A 21,918-nucleotide genomic window follows, 5' to 3' on the forward strand; every position below is an offset into this window, starting at 1 on the left:
AGATATATTTTGAAAATATTTAGGGCATTTAGCATTCTTTTCCTTTTCTTTCTTTCTTTCCTTTTTCTTTCTTTCTTTTTTTCTCGAGACAGGGTTTCTCTGTATCCCTGGCTACCCTGAAACTCACCCTATAGACCAGGCTGGCCTCGAACTCAGAGATCTGCCTTCATCTCCTTCCCAGAGTGCTGGCACTAAAGGCGTGCACTCCGCTCCCGCCGCCGGCGAATTATTTAAGGTGTTTAGGACATGTGATTATTCAGAATGTGGGAGGCTGAAAGGCAGAAAGGGTACCAGACTTCTGTCACTAGATTATGGGTGGATGGTGGGGCTGGGTCCTGGGGTAGAAAGCATGAGGAAGTGGGCTGGTTAGGGGAGGGGCTCGTGTGTGTAACATCTGATGTGATGTCTAGGGGCAGTCGCCATGAGTGAAGTGAGGTCATTTTCTTTGTTAACAGCGTCCTAACCAGCTTTCCTTGGTTCTTTTAACAGTGTTCTTGTTCTGAACTCCTGTACAGACAGGCTTATTAACCTTTTGGTCCTTATATGCTGCCAGTTTTTTTTTTTTTTTAAACATAATGTCCTTTGGAAGGGCAGGCTTGAAACTGCTTTTCTAGTGCCAGTGGAGATGCAAGGACACATTTTTTGAGTTTATTCTCTTGTTCCTAATAATGTGTGTTTGTGAATTAGCTACTCAGTGAACTTCAAGTATGAGGAGAGGAGTCCATAGAGAATGAAGCTGTGATTGTAGCGTCGTTGTCCCAGGGCATCTTGGGTCGGTTAGTAGGTCAGACCTGAGGCACAGGTGTGGGGACATGGTTTGACGTAGATCCTCGTCTGTGGCAGCCACCCAGGGGTGTGATTTAAGTGTTAAGAGCATTATTTTTTTCTTTTTTCTCTATTGTTTATTTTTGCCATTTTCCCCAGGATTTTTTACAGGGAAAGGGTTGCCTGCTCTGTATTTGATGGCTGTAGCAGATACCACGGGACTTTGTCATCAAAGATACCCAGGCTTAGCCACATGGCCATCTTTCCACCCAGTGCTGATGAAAGGTGTTCTTGGCAACTGAGTATAATTCTACACAAAAGGGGGAAACCTTCCTGACAACCAGTGGCTCACAGAGAAGTGCTTATGCCTTGGTGTGATGTGGGCGCTAACACAGGTGCTAACAGAGCTGCCCCAGGGAGGGCTTCCTCACAAGTTCTGTCTTGAGGGTTTTAATGAAAAGACATGTGCATAGTCAAATTTGTGAAATACAGCATACACAAAGATCCTCAATTATGTGTTGGTGGAACCAAAGCGTCCTTCATTTAAAAAAAAGAAAGAAAGAAAGAAAGAAAGAAAAAGCCTGTTGTTTGGTTTTGTCTGGCCCAGTGTTTACCACACACTCGACTATGGAAGTCTTCTTTAAAATAACAGTCAGTTAAGTTCCCCATGACATTAGTGTTCTGTGGGCTGTGCTTTGGGAAATGTTCCATCTAGGGCTCTGGTTTTTGCTTATGCTCAAGTCAACCTTTCCCACCTCCTTTTCAAGTTTCTCGGGTGATTTTATAGGGAAGACACTGTCCACAGTGAATGCTGAGAGGCAGCGGAAGGCTGTCACAGAGACCTGTGGGCTGAAGCCTCTTCACTGGTGAATCAGCTGGCGCCAGGAAGCCAGCGCCATGTGCTTAGGGGAGTGCTGAAGGTTCCCGCTTCCGTGTGGTATTCAAGAGGGACTTAGAGGTTGTGGATCCCTTTCTAGAAACACAGAGAACTGAAAGTATTTATTTGCATTACATAATAAGACAATCTAGGGGTGACATGAAAGTCTAAAATCTAAATTCATTCACACTTAATGTATGCCTTGTACCTGAAGGTAACTTTATGTAGTAGTTTTTGCGCCTCTACGTTTTGACCAGGACCCATCAGGGGATTTTCCGCTTGTGTCACTTTGGCCTTGAAGGATGGCAGAGTTCCAGGCTAGGGTTGCTCAGTGCCCAGCTTTGGGGATCTGTGGCCTCTCCTTTCATTTTCTTTCTCTGTCGGGTGCTGGAAAAATAAGCAGGGAGGGATGGTGTGTGGAAAGCAGCTACATTCTGTTTGAACTTGGTTCCAGAGCCAGTGGCCAGCATGAACTCTCCGGTGACTTCGGTTTGACTAGAAGTACAGCAATATGAGGTGTCTGTAACCAGAGTCATTTCTGGGTCAGTTACACCCCTGCATTCCGGTCCTTGTTTTAATTTCACTCTGAAGTCCCAACCTGTTTTCACTATTATGCTATAAGACCAGAACTGCATCGCCTCTCTCCTGCATCCATCCATCCGTCCATCCATCCGTCCATCCGTCCGTCCATCCATCCATCCAGTCGCCCATCCGTCTGTCCATCTGTCTGTCCATCCATCTGCCTGTCACTGACTTATTCATTCTTCATGGTCTAAAGGTTGTTGCATGTTAGGTGCCAAGCACATGCAGTGAACCACACACATAATGCTCTCAAGATATTTAGTGAGGCCTCTTCTCTCCCGTTGCAAAGTGACATTCAAGAGACGCCTTCTTCATCCCCATTTGCACCAGTATTACCTTTGACCTCTCCCTTCACACCCTCTTGGTCAGCTGGATGTCTTTAGGAAACCCTGCCTGCCGCTTCCTGGGTCCTGCACTTCCCACTGTTGTTCTCTCCTGGCCTTGCGCTCTCTCTCCAAGCCCTCCAAGATCCAGCTCACCCACTGTGTTCTCCACACATCTCCTGAAGATCTTGGCCCCTCTCTCACTGCATTCTATATCCTGCGTGCTGTGTCTTGAGTCACACACTTCCTGTCTTTTCTCTTTCAAGTGATGCCACATCCTGTTCAACTCAGTGTCCTTCACCTGTTAGCTACCTAGCCTGAGTACCTTCATGTAAACTCCTAATTGTTTCAAGAAACACCACCTTAGTTTCTCTATCTATAACGACATAGGATAATAGGTACATAATTAGAAACTAGTTACAAGAGTTTTATTAGAAAATAGAAAAATTAATTTTAAATTCTATCTTTTTTTTGTAATTTGGGTTAATAGGCACTCATTTCTTTGACTTATTTGAGCCAAGTTTTAGACTACAGTGTAGAGACTAGATTTTTATCCTTTTAGTTTTTGAGGTTATAATATAATCACATTTTCCCTTTCCCTTTCCTCCCTCCAAACTCTCCCATACATCCCTCCTTACCGTTTCAAATTCTTCTATTAATTGTTGTTATATGCATGTAGGTAGATTTCTAAATACATAAATGCAGCCTGCTCAGTCTGTATAATGTTACTTGTGTGACTGTGTTTTCAGGGAAGGCCACTGGTACGGATAGCCGCTGGTGTGCTCTTCTCTGGGGAGGACTGTTTCCCCACTCTCCTCATTCCTTAGCAGCCTTTGCTCTTTGTCTAGGGTTGAGGCCTCATGATGTTTCCGCCGTCCACTTCGGCACGTCTGTAGTCATCCTTGTTCAGATTATAGTTAGGTAGTCACGTTGGTGAAACTTTGTGAATATTGCTCCGGACATGGCACAGTCTCCCAGCGAACTCTTCGATCCTCTGGCTCTTACGATCTTCCTGCCCACCCACCCCCTTCTGCAATGTTTCGTGAGCCTTAGGTGCAGGTGTGTTTTGTAGATGTGTCCGCTGTGGTCAGGCTGCACAATGCTGCCTTTTGGTTGGTTGGGGTTTTCTGTAATGGTCTCTGTCTATTGCAAAGAGACGTTTCCTTGACCGAGGGTGAGGACTGTACTTGTCCGTGGGTATAAATACATATTTAGAATGGAGTAGGACTGTGCTGGTTCAGTACGGTGGTGGTTGTAGGTTCTCCTCCCAGAGCTATGACTTCACTAGCCCTGGGGAGTTGCCTAGGCTTCCAGTAATAGAATGTTTCCCTCTTGTTGAGCAGGTCTGAAATACAGCTAGTTGTTGGTTACTGTCAAGGAGTGTGTACCACGGCTGTCCCCTTGGGTGTTTTACCAGGCTGATCGCTGTTACGGGTCATAAGTGTCATACCTGAGTAGGGCTGTTAGTTGCTGCTTTCTTTGGAAGCTTGCATGGTGCCTCCTGGTTCCATAAAAACTAGTCCTCAGATGCATGGTACGTTAAGCCAAAGGGTTTACCCTCTACTCCAGTGGTAAGATTTTATTTGGAAGTTAAGTGCTACTCAATTTAGAATAATGTGGAGAACTTATATTCCTGAAATAAATTCAAATCTACTTTCAAAAGAAAATTTGTGATACTTTAGGTACTTCAAAGACTCATATGTTGACTTTCTGTTAGTTAGTTACCTTTTCAACCTGTGGCCATGAAACCCAACAGAAACAACTTAAAGGAGGAACACTGTATTTTGGCTCAGGGTTTAGGTCTACTAGGGCAAGAATGACAGAGTGGAAGAAATGTGGGGCAGAGGCAGTTCTCATGGTGAGCCAGTAGGCGGGAAGCATGCTAGGAGCCAGGAGCGGGTGTAACCTCCCAGGGCTAGCCTCCTGTGACCTCTTTCTACCAGCTAGGCTTCCCCCCTAAATTTCACCAGCAGCTGGGGAGCAAGCTTCAGCATGTGAGCCTGAGAGGGACGTTTGAATTCAAGCCAACAGACCTTTATTATTTAATTGTATCTATCTCTTTAATGGGAACTACGTGCATAAAATTTCAGTAATTTAGACTCTTCTCTCTGGAAAGTTTTGATAGTTCAGTTACCAAGGTGGTAGACATTTAGCTGTTACTCTGATACTTTATAAAAGAGCAAACTTCTCAGGCACTTAGAAAGATCCACCCATGTGTGGATTGTTAGTGTAATAATTACAAAGAAATTGCATCTATTAATTACAGAATATCTGGCAGTATGGTGATATATTTGGTAACATCTTGTCAACTATTAATTCAAACATTAAAAAAAAGAATAACTGTAAGGGAGGCTTTTATTAATTTCAATGGCTTTACTCTGAATCTGAGATAGTGAGATCTAACCAGTTTCTGGATTGCTCCTTGTATTCAAAGACAGTAAATAGCTCCACAGATGTCACTCATGGGAGAGGTGTGGCTGAAGAGACAGGTGCCTCTCCAGCTTATGCACAGGACACTTATCATCTCTTGTGTCTCTCATTGCAGTAATTTTTGGGGTGTTTCCTGTATGTGTGGCATATCAGTAGTGAGATGGGCATTACACTCCGAGACTCCCCACTTCTCCAGCTAGAATGGTCAATATTAGTAAAAGCATTACACCATAGGAAGAGAAGCCAGGGCATTGCATGGGTCATATTTGTACCAGTGTCTCTGTCTCAGCCTCTGTGATGAGACATGATGAAGCCATGCTGTGTTTCATACTGTAGCCGCTTAAGTGTGCAAAGCAATGTACGTTATTACCTTATTTGCATGAAGAATGTCACACCTTGAAGCTGTCATAAGTAGATCTGCCTCTTGCTTTTCATTTCTAGTGATTCCTCGCTATATGCCATTCTTCCCTAGGACTTTCCCTAGGAATTTTAGCTCTCAAAAAGACTCTGAGAGTTGGGGAATAGCTCAGTCTGTAATTGCTTGAGGACTTGAGTTTAGGCCCTAGAATCCATTTTTAAAAGGTGTGGTAGGGTTCCTGTAACTCACTGGGGAGGTAAAGACAGGCAGAATCCTGGAACTTACTGGCTAGTCATTCTAGCCTAATGTGATCTCAGGCCAAACCCTGCTTCAAAGAAAATGGAATGTGTTCTTGAGGATGACATCCAAAGTTGTCCTCTGGCATCCACAGACATGCAATCACACACATGCGCGTGTGCGTGCACGCGCACACACAGCGAGACACACATACACACACATAAGCATGCACACATATACACACACTAAGCCATATGCTTAGCGGTAGCCAGAGGCTTCTTGTGTCCTCGCTTCTCCCATGTCTGCTCCTTTGCTTCTGTCACGGGAGCCCTACCCTCGGCACCCCACACCCTCAGCACCCCACACCCTCAGCATCCCATGCCTTCAGCACCCCACACCCTCAGCACCCCACACCCTCAGCACCACACACCCTCAGCATCCCATGCCTTCAGCACCCCACACCCTCAGCACCCCACACCCTCAGCACCCCACACCCTCAGTACCCCACACCCTCAGCACCCCACACCCTCAGCACCCCACACCCTCAGCACCCCACACACTCAGCACCCACCACCCTCAGTACCCCACACCCTCAGCACCCCACACCCTCAGCATCCCATGCCTTCAGCACCCCACACCCTCAGCACCCCACACCCTCAGCATCCCATGCCTTCAGTACCCCATGCCTTCAGTACCCCACACCCTCAGCACCCCACACCCTCAGCACCCCACACCCTCAGCACCCCACACCCTCAGCATCCCATGCCCCCTTACCTGTGAACACTTTTCACAATAAATCTGAATTATAAATATGATTTACAGATGTGTAGAAACTCACTGCTTTCAGGAAATTTATACTTGGTAGTAAGATAGTAAAGCCAAATCAATGATCCTCCAGTGGTTGAATTTAGTGTGAGTGAGCAACTGAAGGGTAGTTTTTTGAAACTGGGGTATTCACAGTGGCACCTTTGAAATCTGGTATGTGGGTGGTCACCCTTGCCCACATGGAAAGCCAGTCTGTCCCATGCCCCAGTGATTCCCTCTCCCGAGAAGGGCGGTGAGGATGTTGTTCACCTGTGGTTGGAGTAGCTGTTTCCCGCCCACTGTTCCTTCCGCGGTCTCATTTCTCAGTGGCTGTGGAGTGCTTGCTGCTCCAAGTTCAGCTGGAATATTTGCAGCACATCTGTGTGTCACAGTCATAAAGCAGCCACACTTGCACTGTGGGCCTTTAACCTATTTGTTAAAAAAAAAAAAAATAGTCCATCAACATATATTGATGAGGAACACTTCATCTGTCTCCTCAGCGACACTTGACCTTTCAGATTTCTGTCTCCCTGTGTGCCCCTGAGCTGGGCGTTTGTGAGCAGCCAAATCAGTGGTAGCTTTCGTCCCTTTGTCTTGGGGGTTTTATGTGTGAGTGGTGTGTCGTTTTTACATGCTTTGGAAAGCCCTGGCCACTAAGGTACACAGCGGTGAGGGCTCAGCCTCCTCGCGTGCAGGCTTTGGTATGTGCTTGCTCTGCCAGCTGGAGCGAATGACTTCACCCCTAAACTCGCGTTCCCACCTTCACAGTGGGGAGAAGATGAGTATCCACCTGGTGGTGGGTGGTTGTGAGTAAGAGGAAATGATGGAGAGGAGGGTGAACCGTGCTGTGCCTGGCAGCTAGGAAGTACTGAATGGCCGGCAGCCATGACTTCTTCGGTACAGTGGTTCAAGTTTTCCATGGCCCTCTTCATGGGCTCACTTCCAGAGCACGGGGACTTGTATAGAAGTTCCTGCAGGAGTCTGTCAAACAGTGGTTCTCAACCTGTGGGTCACAGCCCCTCACAAGGGTTACATATCAGATATTTGCATTATGATTCATAACAAAAATACAGTTATGAAATAGCAATGATATAATTTTATGGTTGGGGGTCATCACAACATGAGGGACTGTATTAAAGGGTCACAGAGTTAGGAAGGCTGAGAACCACTGCTCTAGAGACTATTAACTTGGACTGCCTTAAGATCTGTAGAACTGAATCATTACAAGATGAAATTTCTTTCTTTGCAAACAGACTGAAAAGAAAATCAAATTTAAACTCTAGTTTTGCCCACCTTTGTGTGTGTGTGTGTGTGTGTGTGTGTGTGTGTGTGTGTGTGTGTGTGAACTAGTGTGTAGAGAGAGGGCAGAGGACAACATTTGAAAGTTTTTTTGTGTCTTCCCTCCATGCGTGTCTTGCGTATGGAACTCAGGTCATCAGGCTTGGTGGCAAGTACCTTTAACCAGCCAATGCCCTCTCACAGGCCCTCCCCTTTATTCTGTTCTTAGATTAGCTGTTCCTACAAACAGATTGACAAGAATGCTGCCCAGGCTCTCATGTCATGGTATGGGGAGCACACAGGAGCATCTTCAGGCAACTTTGCAATGTGTTTCAAATATACTTGAGGTCTTAAAATGATTATTGAATGTGTGAATTCCAGGAACTGTGGCAGGAGATAACACCCTCAGCAACTACTTCCCAATTTTCCCTCAGTTTTGGGCTTTCTTGAAAGTGACAATTAAAATTACAGCATAATTGTTTGGGGTCCACTAAAGCCTTCTTGATTTTCCTTGGGCTCTTATCAAGTCAGTCAGTGTATGTGTTCACTGCTTCAGTTGAAATGGCCTAAGAAGGTCACTGACCGAAAGCCATCTTTAGTTTTCAAAGCCACCAGACAAGGCAATTGCTCAAGCTGCTTCAGCGAGGCATTCCAGAAATGTTCAATCTCATACTTCTCTGGATTATAATAAATAAATAAATACAATTTTTAGTTTCATCTTAGAGCTATTAACCTGGACTTTTTCTTCTGGAATGCACAATAGGAAAGTGTATTATAGCTCTTTGAGCATTAGAAAGAAAAATGCTACAAACATTTTGCTTAATTAAATGCTAAAGAGGAGACATCGACTTTCACAATTAATTGAAACATGACTGATACATCTTTCTATGACAGCAGATGAAAATTGTATCATGGTATGCAAACTGTTCACTTTGGGAATGTTATTTAACGTGCTAACATTTTGCCTTTGTTGCTACATTGTTCCTTATGAAAATATACTGGCTAATTGCTATACTATAAGCCTGTCATATCAGTCCTCAATGATATACCTCCAAGTCTCCGATGGTGCAGACTTCTAGCCTACACAGAAGATAGGAAATAAGATACTACCTAGTTTGAAGACTTTTTTTAAAAAAAAATAAAACATTAAAAACCAGGTCCACTCAGGAAAGGCTAAGTGGCCAGGCCTTCTCTCTCTCTCGAGGGCAGAGGGCACACGCTGTTCCCAGAGCTTGCTTTCCTCTCTGTTGCTGTGTTGAATTCTCTGACCAAAAGCAAACCGGGGAAGAGAGGGTTTGCTTGGTTTATACTTCCGGGTCACAGTCAGCCACTGAGGGAAGTCAGCGTGGGAGCTCAAGGCAGGAGCAGAAGCTAGGGAAGGACGCTGCTGCTAGCTGGCTCACTCATGGGTACTGCGCACAGTGGGCTGGGCCCTCCTACATCAATTAATGATCATGATAGTTCTGTACAGACACACCCACAGGCCAGTCTGATCTTGGTAGATCCTCAACTGAGGTTCCCTCTTCCCTGTGACTCTAGGCTGAGTCAAATTGACAATAGAAGTAATTAGCACACCAGACTTAAAGGTTATTATTTTTTTTTAAGACTTAACTGAAACACATTTTGGCTGTAATTTCTCAGGAAAACTTCTCTTTTTAGGGACGGTCCTCATGTGTGGTGACACACTGGGTCTAGTGAGGGACTCTAAACTGTGTTTTGACTGGCAAAATTCATTTAACCATGACAATTCTTTTAGTTTTCGAAGTGTGGCATTAACTGGCTATTGTAAGACTAGATACCTGTCATACCTGAAACTATTCTTGAGGACTTTTGGAATAACCCACTCCTCAGACTCATCTTTGGGTCATTCTTTGTTGACAACTTTGATGGCAGAGCAGGCGCCGTCGGCTGGGCCTTTCCCAGAGTATTTGCCTAGAGGAAGCAGGATGGACAGGAATACTGATTTATTTAACGGAGACAGATGCTAACTGCCATTCTGCATCCCTTCCCACTACAGAAATAGAAATACAAAAATCCTTTGTCTTATCTCCCACACTGTAACTTTCTAGTAAGAATATTTTATATGAGTCTAATGTATTTTCAATTTTTATGCTTTTACTTGTTAGGTCCTGTTGTAAGAAAGTGTCCTTACACTCTTTAGAACATGACAAATGGGCCTCTTTGGTGGCCTGGGATGCCCTTTGACCTTGTCCTCCTCAGGGCCAGGCCCTGTGGTGGGCTCGACACGGGCCTCCCTTCAGCTCTGCCCTTGCCTCTTCTGTCTGCTCTGGTCCATCCCATCAACAGAGCCAGGACTTGAAAAACTCAGGGTTTCTTTTTCAAACCAGACTATTTAAAGGAAGAAGTGCTGAGGGGAAATGAGTGTTCCTGAATGGTTCCTTGGGAAATGGGGCCCTTGTTAAACTGTGAGACTGAATGATTTCCTTCATGACATCTTTTTCCTTACAGATTTCACCAGAACCAAGACCATTGCCACTGGGTCATGTGTGAGAGCTCCACAGCGTCATCTTCTTTTTCAGGAGCCTAAGATTTTTCAGGAACCTAAGATGTATCAACTGGGACAATAGGAATTATTAGTGCCAGTTAGTGTAGTGGGCGATCATCTTAAAACTATTACTAATCCAAGAACACACTTTACATGTGGTCACTTGGAGAGCTTTTGCTAACTTTTCATGCCATGCAAAGTCTGTAAACAGGTGTCATATAGAAATCATATGAAAGAGAAATAAAAGCTTTCTGAACAGTAATTATGTTACATTTGAATTCATATTATGACTTTATTTAAAGGATGTCATGTTATCAGAAGTGTTTACTAACATCAAAGAGTCTCGTTTATGCTGTCTTGTGTGATAATGAGCCATAGATTCCAATATGTGGTTTGAGAAATAGCACAAGTTATTAAAATGACAATGTTTGTTCTTTTATGATAGATAAAGTGCTGCCCGTGGTTCTGAGTCGATACTTAGGGAGAAAAGCCATGTTGCTGTATTACAAATGAGTTTGTTTCTAATTTTGCAGACTGATGACCAAGTGCCCCAAACCAAATCTTTTCCCTGGAAATGGAATGATTACATGACAGACTCTGTGAACCATGAATATGTCAACAACTCATGGATCAGGCCTTGCTTAGCAATTAGTCTTTGGGGGATTTTACTCAGAAATCAGACACACTGCACCAGAGCTCATTGGGGCTTTTGTGATTCCCATTCATGTCTGAATTATGCGTCTGGGTTAGTACAAAACAGATTCCATAAAGAGGGACTGCTGTTCATAGTGCCAACTAGAGCTCCGCATGTTCACACGCACAAACACACACATGCACATACGCACTCAGGCATACACATACACACAGACACAAACACACATACATGCACATACATCATACACACAGATACCGACCGATACACACACATATACACTCAGACACACAAATATACACATTCACTCAGACATGCACACATATGCATACACACTTAGACCTGCACACACACATATATACACATACAGACATATATAAACTTACACACAGACACTCATAATGCACATACAGACACACACACACACACACACACACACACACACAGAGTCAAATGAGAGGACAGGGAACACCATTCAAAATACAGTGACAGCTCCTAGGAGGCAGCCAGAAAATATTTTAAAAATTTTCTAACATCATCTTTTATTTTCCCAAAAAAGATCAATATTCCCAAGTTGCAGGCCTCTGAGTGTCACCAGCCCCATCCTACGGCCGCTTCTTCCTGTCTGCACTGTGGTTTACTCAGGATATTTAATTTAATTCATTCTCTTTGCTCTCTTTAACAGCCCATCTGTCTTAAGCAGTAATGGATGTGACAGTCTTGGTAGCTTATGCTAGTTAAGTTTTTCTACTCATATAAGGAAATGAAATATAATATTTAAATATTAAAAATATTTGCATACCATCTAGAACCCATATGAGCACCTTGTTGACATGGTTGAGGGGTCTTCCAGGAGCTGAGAGGACGCCCCCACTCTAGTCTGCCTGAGAATACTCTCACACCCTCATTACCATCCCTTCACTTAGGGCCCAGAAATGACATCAAATGGAGCCGAGTTAAATTGGGCCGGTGTTTCCCTGAGGTCAGCAGTGCCTGACAGTGCATCGTAGAAGAATGCCCAGGAAGCCAGGCCTTCCCGCTGCCCGTTGCCAGAACCCGCCATTCCCAACGTCTCCTTTTTTGATGAAACACCTGACTTGGCAGTCAGGTTGTAATACTGAACAACAGTACTGTCCACTTCCCTCTGATGGGAGCATGCATGCGGCTGCTGGCCTCTGTCCAAGTTCACACGCAGCTTCACATGGCACGGGTCGCCCCACCTAATGCCCATTTTGAAGACTTTCTGCAGGACCTCTGACTAAATGCGCTGTTTATTTTACAACCTTCTTCGCTTACCGCCGTGGCTGGCTTGACCAGGCTAAGAAGTCCCGGAACTCTTGGAGCTTTGCAGTCGTGCTCTGGTTTCTAAGTAAAATGTCTTTGGAAACACCAGCACCCACATGCCCCTAAGCAGAAAGACAAACTGGTGCACCCTCCCTTTTCCCTAAGACTGGCCCTCCTACTCCATCAGAAAATGGTGAGGTTTGGAAATTGCGAGCCGACCCCGGGAGCTCTGTCAGGGTCAGGGTGTGTCTAAATGTGAAGGATGTTTGCTTCTGATATGAACATTTTTCTTATACTTTTATTATAGAAGATGATGTGTCAAATGTACAAATAATGTGTGCCTGGTGCCAGAAAGTGGGAATCAAGCGCTATTCCCTGAGTATGGGAAGCGAGGTGAAAAGCTTCTGCAGCGAGAAGTGCTTTGCGGCCTGCCGGAGAGCCTACTTCAAAAGAAACAAGGTAAGCCACCTTAGTGAGGCCGCTGGCCACCTCCTGTGCGCATGCGCCTCCTAGCCCTAGCTGGACACACTGTGGCCCTGCCCCTTGCGTATTTTGATTTTGTTTTGTCCGTTTCTTCCTGTCATGCTTAACTTTTTGGAATAAGAAACCCCATCCTAACGTAACTTGTCCACCAATTTCTCTTGGCTTGGTGTTTGAGTTCTGAGAGGGTGAATGAATCTGAGGAAGATAGCTGCTATCCTAACCAGAGGTGGCTTTCCAGCAGTGAGAGGGTCAGTTCAGAGCCCACCAGAGAACAAGTGACAGGCTTCTTAGGAGAGTGAGACATTAGCTGTCGAGGCTTTAGTACACCTATACAGTGGGAACAGAGCTGCTGCTTTTCCAAAACCTGATCCACAGAGTCTAGTCAAGACAAAAACTGTCAAACCTCCCTTGACACACTGTGTTAAAGCTGATGGATCTTGGCCGGGCGGTGGTGGTGCACGCCTTTAATCCCAGCACTCGGGAGGCAGAGGCAGGCAGATCTCTGTGAGTTCGAGGCCATCCTGGTCTACAGAGTGAGTTCCAGGAAAGGCGCAAAGCTACACAGGGAAACTCTGTCTCGAAAAACCAAAATAAATAAATAAATAAATAAATAATAAAAGAAAAGAAATAAAGCTGATGGATCTTGACGAGATGGGCAATGTGTGACTAGCTCATTCCTGGGAGTGTGGTGGGTAAACACAGGAAGAGCCGTAGTAATGGTTTCCACTTTGTTTTGAAAGGCAGTTTAGGTCTGAAGATGGCCTTTTAGAGTAGAGTTAGCCACTCTTGATGGGAAACAGGATGCATGATGTTTTAATAAGCACACGTACACATCTGCACACGAACTTCCCAATCCTTAAAGAACTGCTAATGCCTTTTTGCCACCAAGTACCCAAGTCCATTTCTAGGCCTTGATTATTTCTCATTGATCTGCAAAACTTCCTTAATTCATGGAACTGTACACATTTTTGCTAAGCACTTGCATTTCCCTTTCTGTAATACAATATACAAACCTGTCCGTTCTTGCAGCAAGAACTTGTCTTTTTCAAGTCTAACGTTTGCAATCCTGAATGCTAATCATGGCTCACTGCATTGTAAGCATGGTTGCAGCAGATAATCTCCTGCAAATCTGGGTCACATTCATTCTGCCAAAAAAACATAATGCTGCCTGCAGAATTAGGCTGCAGAGTTCAGTGGGTTGGAATTTTAGTAGCAGTCTGTAAGAATTAGGCTCATGATCTTCACTGGAGCCAGGAGGCAAGTAAGGAAATTGTCTACAAGTCTTTGGGGATGGTCAAGAGTGGGGTTCATTTTCCCCCGGGAGGGGATTAGAGTGATCTCCACGAGCCTGGGGCTCCCCTTCTGAATGCCGAGCACTGAGAACATCAATCCTAGGAGTGGGCCCAGGGATTTCTTCTTTAAAGCCCTACTTACCTCAACAAAATACTTTGCATTCCTCCACAGAATATGGAGGAATAGAACAGGGCTTCTTGTCATTCTAGAATTCTGAAGGGCTAAGGATCTGAATCTTGATGGACTGCTTCTAGTGAATAAGGCCAAGCAAGATGCGTTTGTCACAACCCTGATGATACAGTTACACTTTGTAAAGAAAGCTTACTGCTTTGTAGTAAGCCTTTGAAGAAAGGCATCGGATGCCATTGGAAAAGCAGTCTAGAATACTGTTATACAGTATATGTGTGTAGGTACACATAAACATACATATATACATATATATATATATATACATATATGTATATGTATATGTATATGTATATATACACACATATATGCTTTTAAAATATTGTGGTAAAGTTTAAGGTCAAACTGAATTCAAGCTTCCATAGCATACATTTTTGAAAGACAGATAATGGGAAGCAGGGTAAGAATCAGTATTTGGAATTTATAGGAGGCCGAGTCAGTGCTGAAAGGAGCCCAGTGTACTTTACTTTCCACGAGGAGCTGCCGGGATGGGGGTCCAGCATCTTGCAAACCTTGGGAGTTGCTGTGGTTTGACTTACCCGGTGCCTTTGCCTGCTGATTTCTGTGGCCCCTTAGTGCACACATTACCCGTCTTCTCTCCTGTTTATGTATTCCAAAGCTCGGCCTGTTCAGTTTTTCCAAATGGAGGAATAAGCGTGTTACCTTACCTGCTGGGTTCCCTCTGAAACAGTATCCTATTGTATTACTATAAACATGTACAGCTGCTGCATTTCGCTTAACTGGTAGGATTTTGTGGTCATTTCATTTAGGGATTAGGTTTCCTAATGGCTCGTATTAGATCCCAGCCCCGCATCCGGCCATTTCTAAGAACTGCTGTTATAAGCCCTGGCGCGCTCCCCAGTGCTGACAGTGGCAGAGAGATAGCCACGTCTCTTCTTGTATTGTTTAACAAAGTCCTTGGTCTTCGTTGTTAGAATTGTGAACGTCATCTTAGAAATAGGAAGACATTCTTCCCATTTCTGCTTAACAAGTTTCTCCCTCCTTGTGTTTCTAAATACCGAGGAGTAGATAGAAAACAGTGAATAATGCATATACAGAATAGAGTTTTGTCTTAGGTATAGAGTAGACTTTTAAAAAATGTAAAATTAGCTATGCTGTAAATTATGCTTTATAATGACAGCTCATTTCTTGCTGGATAGCATGCTGGGATCTAAAAATGGCCTCCAAGTTGAACCCAAATTGCATGCATAACTTTACAAAGGAAACCCTCATAGACAAGGTAGGTAATTAGGAGCAGCATTCAGCCGACCTCTGCTTTGTGTCTGAGCAACACCTGCATTTGTGAATGTAAATTGGACAGCTGTGCCGTGGGTCCCTGTACCACGGGGCCACGGGGCGCTGTGCTTGCCTCGTCACAAATGCTTGCTTATACAGGCAGCATGGCATTGCTGCTTTAAAAAAAAGGATAAAAATAGCCCAACACTCAGAATGAGGGCCCATGGAAATGAGCTTTTCAAGTTTCGTTTGCTTCTCAAGGCTTCCTTTTTCCTTGGGACTTAGTCAGTTGAAAAACTGTCCCGTTCATCTCCCCTAAAGCTTGACACTTTAAAGTCAGGTGAGCGACGTGGAAGCTGAGTTAACCTGCTATGGTATATTTTAAACTGGACTCAAATGGTATTTGGAAGCTATTTGGAGTGCTACAAACACACGTTTACAAACCGCTCCTGCTAACGCGCTGTGAGAGGCCCACGAGTCACAGCTGTATTCACTTAAGGAGATCAAGCAGCTACCAGTTTACACATTGCAGGGTGGTGGCTCTGAGACGTGTATAGTGTTAATTCATAATGTATCTTACAAAATCCCAGTTTCTGCAAGATTCAACTGCTGACTTGAAGAGTTTTAAACCAGTGTGGGAGGGGCTTGGGTAGACGGTGGGCACTGGGTGAACAATGGCAGACCGATCTCATTATTTGAGACAGGGACACCTTTTATTTCTTTTTCCGCCCCTTTTATTAAAAATAGATTTTTTTTCACACAATGTATCCTGATTACAGTTTCCCCTCCCTCTACTCCTCCCAGTTCCTCTCCACCTCCCCTCCCATCCAGATCCACTGCCTTTCTGTCCCTCCTTAGAAAAGAACAGGCTTCTAAGAGATAAGAAGACATGACAAAATAATACATAAGAAGGTAAAACAAAAGCCATCACACTGAAGTTAGAGAAGGCAACCCAACAGAAGGGAAGAGCCCCAAGAGCAGGCACAAGAACCAGAGCCCCACTCATTCACACTCAGGAGTCCCATGAAAACATATGTAGAGGACATGGTGCAGACCCGTGCGGGCCCTGCGCATGCTGCCTCGGTCTCTGTGAGTTCTATGAGCCGGGCTCAATTGATTCAGAGGGCCTTGTTCTGCTGTCCTCCATCCCCTCTGGCTCTTACACTCTTCCTGCCTCCTCTTCCATGGGGTTTAAGACAGGGACATCTCTCCAGAGGGCTAATAGCTCAGTCTTTTCCAAGGCCCCCCCCCCCCCCCTTGAGGCCACAGTGGAACAGGACTTAAGAACATTTTTATCCTGGAGATTCATAGGAAGTTGGGAGGTCGCAAAGCATCCTTATACTGTTTTTGCAAGAGATGCAGAAACATTGAGTTTAACCTTTTTTTTTTTATTTTACTTTTATTTTGTTTTTGTTTGTATGTGTATGGGCGTTTTGCCTGCACGTATATGTCTCCGATATGGAGTTATAGATAGTTGTGAGCTGCCATGTGGGTGCTGGAAATTGAACCTGTTCTTTGGAAGAACAGCCAGTGCTCTTAACTACTGAGCCAACTCTCCAGCCTGAGTTCAACCTTTTAATATCAGTTTTACTTTGTAAAATAGCTGAGTGCTTAAAATATTCTTTTTATTATCCCTCTAAAAAAAGGAGTAACCAGACTGCAAATAGTAGTCTTTTCCATTTAGCATTTATTTAATCATCTTTTCTTTTTCATGGGAAATAAATATCCTGTTGTCTAAGCCAGTATCTAGAAATAAATCAGGAAATCAAAACTGAAGAAAAGCAGCCAGTGTAAGCCAAGGATGACTGTTTTCTTTCCTTGTTCAAATCTCAAGTTTGTAGTGTTCTGGATGGCATTGGAAATTTAATAAACACGAACTTCTTAGAGCATTGAAGTTTTGCTTCCTCGTTTTACTTTCCATGAATTGAGACAGGAATAGATAGAGTCTTCTCCAGGATGTGCTGCTGCTCCCGGTAGACCAAAGTGATGTAGAGCAAAGGTCATACATAGACTGTAGAGATGGAAATGTCTGCAGATGACGTCACTGCAGTTTTCTGAACCATAGTGACGTAGAGCAGAGATCATAGTCTCCAGAGATGGAAATGTTTGCAGATGACGCCATTGCAATTTCCTGACAACTACCATGAAAACAAACACTCTAGAGGGAGAGTATTGTGCAATAAGCACAATTTTTTTACTTTCATACTACATCCCTGGATGCATCCCAGGCTTTTATTAGAGATCTCTTTTGGAGGGACCCATCACTAATTAGCATCATCATTGTGTTAATTGTAGTTATACTTTATTTATACACATGGTGCTTGGCTTTTGTTTTTGTGGGTTTTTTTTTTCTTTTTTAAAATTAAACTTGAGCATAACTCAAAAAGAGTTCTTGGTTTCAGACTTAATTATAGAATCCAGTAGTGTAAAAGAAATATGTAACAATCTCTCTGCTAATCTACTGATTAACCTGTCCATTTTTTCCCTTTAAACACCTGCAAAATTTAATTTGTAAAATGGCTATCATTCACAAAGGCTTGAGAAGGACATTAAGAAATTACTTGTAATTAATGTCCTCTAAGGGCCTGGAGCTCAGGCCAAACACTAGATTTTGCTTGGTGCTTGCCCATTGGCTCCAAAGTAGATGAGGCCAGGAGCCTAGGGTTGTTCTGCAGATTCCCAGCTTTTATTGGGCCTAGGGAAGCTTGGAAGATCTGATTGTCTGCGCTTGGCCTGCAGGAGGATGACCTTGGCTCTTCAGTCTCTTGAATCAAAGGTCATAAACCTGCCCACTGCTTAGCATGAAGGGTGGTCCTCTCCACAGGCCTTTCATTTGTAGGCTGGAGGCTGAGGGTTCCCTTTAGACACAGCAAACGGGCGTCCTCAGAAAACAGGAAAAGAACAACAACCCCAACTGTTTTCCTGTCCTCTGGTATTTTGAAATATGGAGTGGAATATTAGGGAGCTGCAGGGAATGGGAGCATATGCAGAGGAGGGACCATGCTAGTCCCCAGAAACACATTTCAAGTGGGGAGAGCAGGGAAGCTCTGGCAGGTGAAATGAGATGTACACAGGCTTCCATGGAAAGCCGAAAGGGGATCCAGGACAGACATTCTGCAACCAGGTGGGACACAGTGCCCTAAGAATGCCACCTGAAGCCTGGGGCATAGGTACAAATCTTCATATTTACCAAAATCCACGAAAAACCTTTGTGTAAGGGAGACCCACACACAAACAGAATGGGCGAGTAAGTCTGTACTGAAAAGAAGGACTTAGCAAACACTTCCGGTTTTTAATGGGCTACAGTTTTAGAGATTGTGAGGGGAAACAAAGAAGTAATTCTAACCTGTTAATCCAGAATGCATACTGACTTCTGAATAATATCAAGTATTTTAAATTAAAGGTGAGGAGGTGATCTATCTTCAAGACTCAGTGTTCTCAATGAGTGGAAAGCGGAGTGGGGATTTCCGATAAATCTGACTCTGGTTTCCTGTTGATCAGTAAGCACATAGGGCTGGTACGTCATACGCTGGGATGGCTAATGCTAGTCACTTAAATCAAGTTTTTCTCCTCTGAACTGCGGGTAATTATCCAATCCATCTAAGAGGCACACTCCCTTTCAACATTAACCACAGTGTCAGATTGCATCAGCCACATTGTGTCCCAGTGACTACTGCTCCACAGTGATGAATGTGCACATTTGGAGTTCGGAGTCTATCTGTTTGGGCGGTGGGCAGTTCAGTAAACAAGCAGCCAGGGAAGGGTCTGTTTATTTGGGACGTCCATTCTCCTTATTGATCCAGTCCTTGCATTGCCAAGTCCCTTGCCTTGTGACTAATGGTGTTCAGGTTTATCTGAAGAGGGTCATTTTGATGGCCTCTCTCCTCATAACCTGCATTCAGTAATGAGCTTACTCTGTCTGCCTGACTGCTAAAGGAAGGCACCATGAAGCCTCTGGATGAAGAGAGGAGGGGGCAAGTTTGGGCAGTCTTGTGTGAGCTAGCCAGAGAAACCAAGACAAAACGAGCATGCATCTTCCTGGAATTGAAGTTACACTCCGTTAATTCATGCTTTGCTAAAAAATGTTGAATATCTAAATAAAAGCGTGCTAAAGAGGCCTGGGGGCTTGTGCTGAGATATTTTAAGGTAGTCGAATGAGTCCAGAGGGTTTTTTTTTTCCATAGACATTTACAGTGTCTGATTCTAAAACCTAGTGTACTCAAGGTCGTGTACACCAGATCCCAAGCTTTGGGCATGCCTGTGGTTTATTTTCAGTTCCTTTTCATTTCAATACCTCTGGGTAGCTTTTGAACACATAAGGAAAATATAAACTGGGCAGACTGTGTATCCATCTTTGTTCCATGGGTTCCAGGCTTTCTGCTCATATTCTCATGGATTGGGGTGGAATAAAGAAAACCTTTGCTGCAGAGAGCCACTTAGTTTCTGCCCCTACATATCGGATTGAATAGAAATTCCCTTTGTCACAATCCACTCTTAGGGTGACTGTGTACACAGTGGAGTCTAATGTGTGTTAATGGAGAGGTTTACAGACACTGATTGTGGGCATGCCTGAGAAGGCTCACCAGTGGTTTAATGAAGCCATAGAAAATGCCCAGGTTCTGCTGCAGTTTCCAGAGCACCCTGGGTAAACGACACTCCTATGGTCATTAACAAAGATGGAGATGGCCAATGGCGGCAGTGGAGGGCAATGTCCAGTGTTTGTCTCGTTGCTCAGATTCAGGCTGAGACTCACCAAGTCAGTGCTGATGCTTGCTCACGTGGGGTTTTGTTTTGGTTTTTTGTCTTCCTGTTTTCGTCCCTAATACTGGGGATTGAGCCTGGAGTCTTGCACATGTTAGGTAACCATATACCACTGATATATATCCCCAGTTTTTAAAATGTTTATTTTGAGAAAGACTCTCATTAAGTTGCCCAAGCTGGCCTTGAACTCACTGGGTAGACCAGGTCAGTCTTGAACTTGTGGCCCTGATTCTTTAGTCACTTTTGTAGCTGCTGTTACTAGCGTGTGCCACTGTGCCTGGCTCATGCTTGTTCAATGTTGGATTGCTGAATTTAACCCAGAGATGAAATGATCTTGGTAGTGAGGACTGTTTTTAACCTGTGTTGATATTATTTAAAATAACATTTTTTTAAGTGATGAGATTAAGCTCAAGAATGACATTTATTTGAACATGCGGTCTTCGTCAGTCAGCCTCCAAATGAAAAGTAAATAGGGAATAAAATCCATTCACGATTAAGACCCTCAAATGGCAAACTGCACAGTGTTAGAGCCCTGATTAATCCTTCCTTGGTAAAATATTCCTCATTAGTTTGCTATGGTTAAGGGTTAACTACTCTATTATAAATTCAGCTATTAATGTATTTTCTGCTTAATTCATCTCCAGATAGATGTAAATTTTTTACTTCCAAATGTACTTTGGAAACATTATAGTGATTTATGAGAAAGCTTTAGAGACATGTAGGAGAAATCATTCATAAATATGTTGAAATGTATTTAAATCTATTTAACCACTTTTGATTGTGGAGAAAAAAACTGCCTTGACTTTGAAATGATTATTTTTCTACAGCAAAAGAATTTATGATATAAATGAAATATTTTACATATAGTTTTTAATCATACAAATTTGAATTTTCTTTTAAATTTATTTTTAAATTATCTCTTTTAACTTCTAAATTTCTTGACTAGCTCATTAGCATTAAGAGCTACACCCTCCCCACCGAACGTATTTTGGAGGCTCAATGAGTAATAGGAATTTTGAGATATTTATGATTTCTAAAATCCCACCAAACATTCAGGATAAAGTGGTGACTTCTGTATAGATCCAATAAGATATATGTTATCTTGCAATGTGCCTCGACAGAATCATTTCTAATTGAAAGATTGTGCAAAGTTTTATGATTGTACCTGTGCCTTTATGTTGTAAGAACCACCAAGTGTCAGACTCTGCCTCTGCAGGTGCACATGTTGCTAAAATTGCTGCAATGCGATGTGCATTGACGATGTGCAGGCCCAGGGGGATTTGCCTGGTGGAAGGTAGATCCTTCCTTCTTGCTCTTATTTGTTTTTATTCTAGGGAAAAAAAATCACTCTTAAGATTTGTTACTTATTCATTTAATCATTGTTAAACAAACAAACAAACAAACAAACAAACAAAAACGTTAAAATCCAAATGTAGTGGCTCATGCCTATAATCTCAGCATTTGGGAGGTAGAGACAGGAAGAACAGTGTTCCAAGCCTGCCTTGGCAACACAGTGAGTTCCAGGACACCCTGGGCTATATGAGATCCCGAGTCAAAAAAAGAAATCAGAAGATGAAATAAAATTATATATGTATCAGAATAAAAGGAAAGGCTTGAGCCTTAAAGGGACTTTCAAAGGAAGTCTTATTCCAATGGGCTAGATAGATGTATAAATGTAAAAATATGTATGTGATATAATTCCAGTAGTGATAAATGTTATGAAAGAGGGTGGTGTGAGGGATGGACAGTGATGGGTGCTTTATATCTTGTGATTACTGATGTCACCTTGGAGGAGGTGGCATGTAGGACAGAAGGAAGTGATAAAGCTACTTATATGATGGGCTAGTAGCAGAAGGTTCCAGA

General features: G+C 43.5%; 1 protein-coding gene across 2 annotated transcripts in view; it reads left to right on the top strand.

The window, feature by feature from the left end:
* The window catches only part of LOC114710668 (sine oculis binding protein homolog), a 167,307-nt gene that overhangs the window by 34,369 nt on the left and 111,020 nt on the right, over positions 1-21,918 (top strand). For both annotated transcript variants that reach the window (XM_028894921.2, XM_028894920.2), the window contains exon 4: positions 12,404-12,555. In XM_028894921.2, the coding sequence (XP_028750754.1) occupies positions 12,404-12,555 (152 nt within the window). The remainder of the gene's footprint in view (positions 1-12,403; positions 12,556-21,918) is intronic.

This window comes from Peromyscus leucopus, chromosome 8a, assembly GCF_004664715.2.
Source record: "Peromyscus leucopus breed LL Stock chromosome 8a, UCI_PerLeu_2.1, whole genome shotgun sequence".
In the NCBI taxonomy this organism is placed as follows: domain Eukaryota; kingdom Metazoa; phylum Chordata; class Mammalia; order Rodentia; family Cricetidae; genus Peromyscus; species Peromyscus leucopus.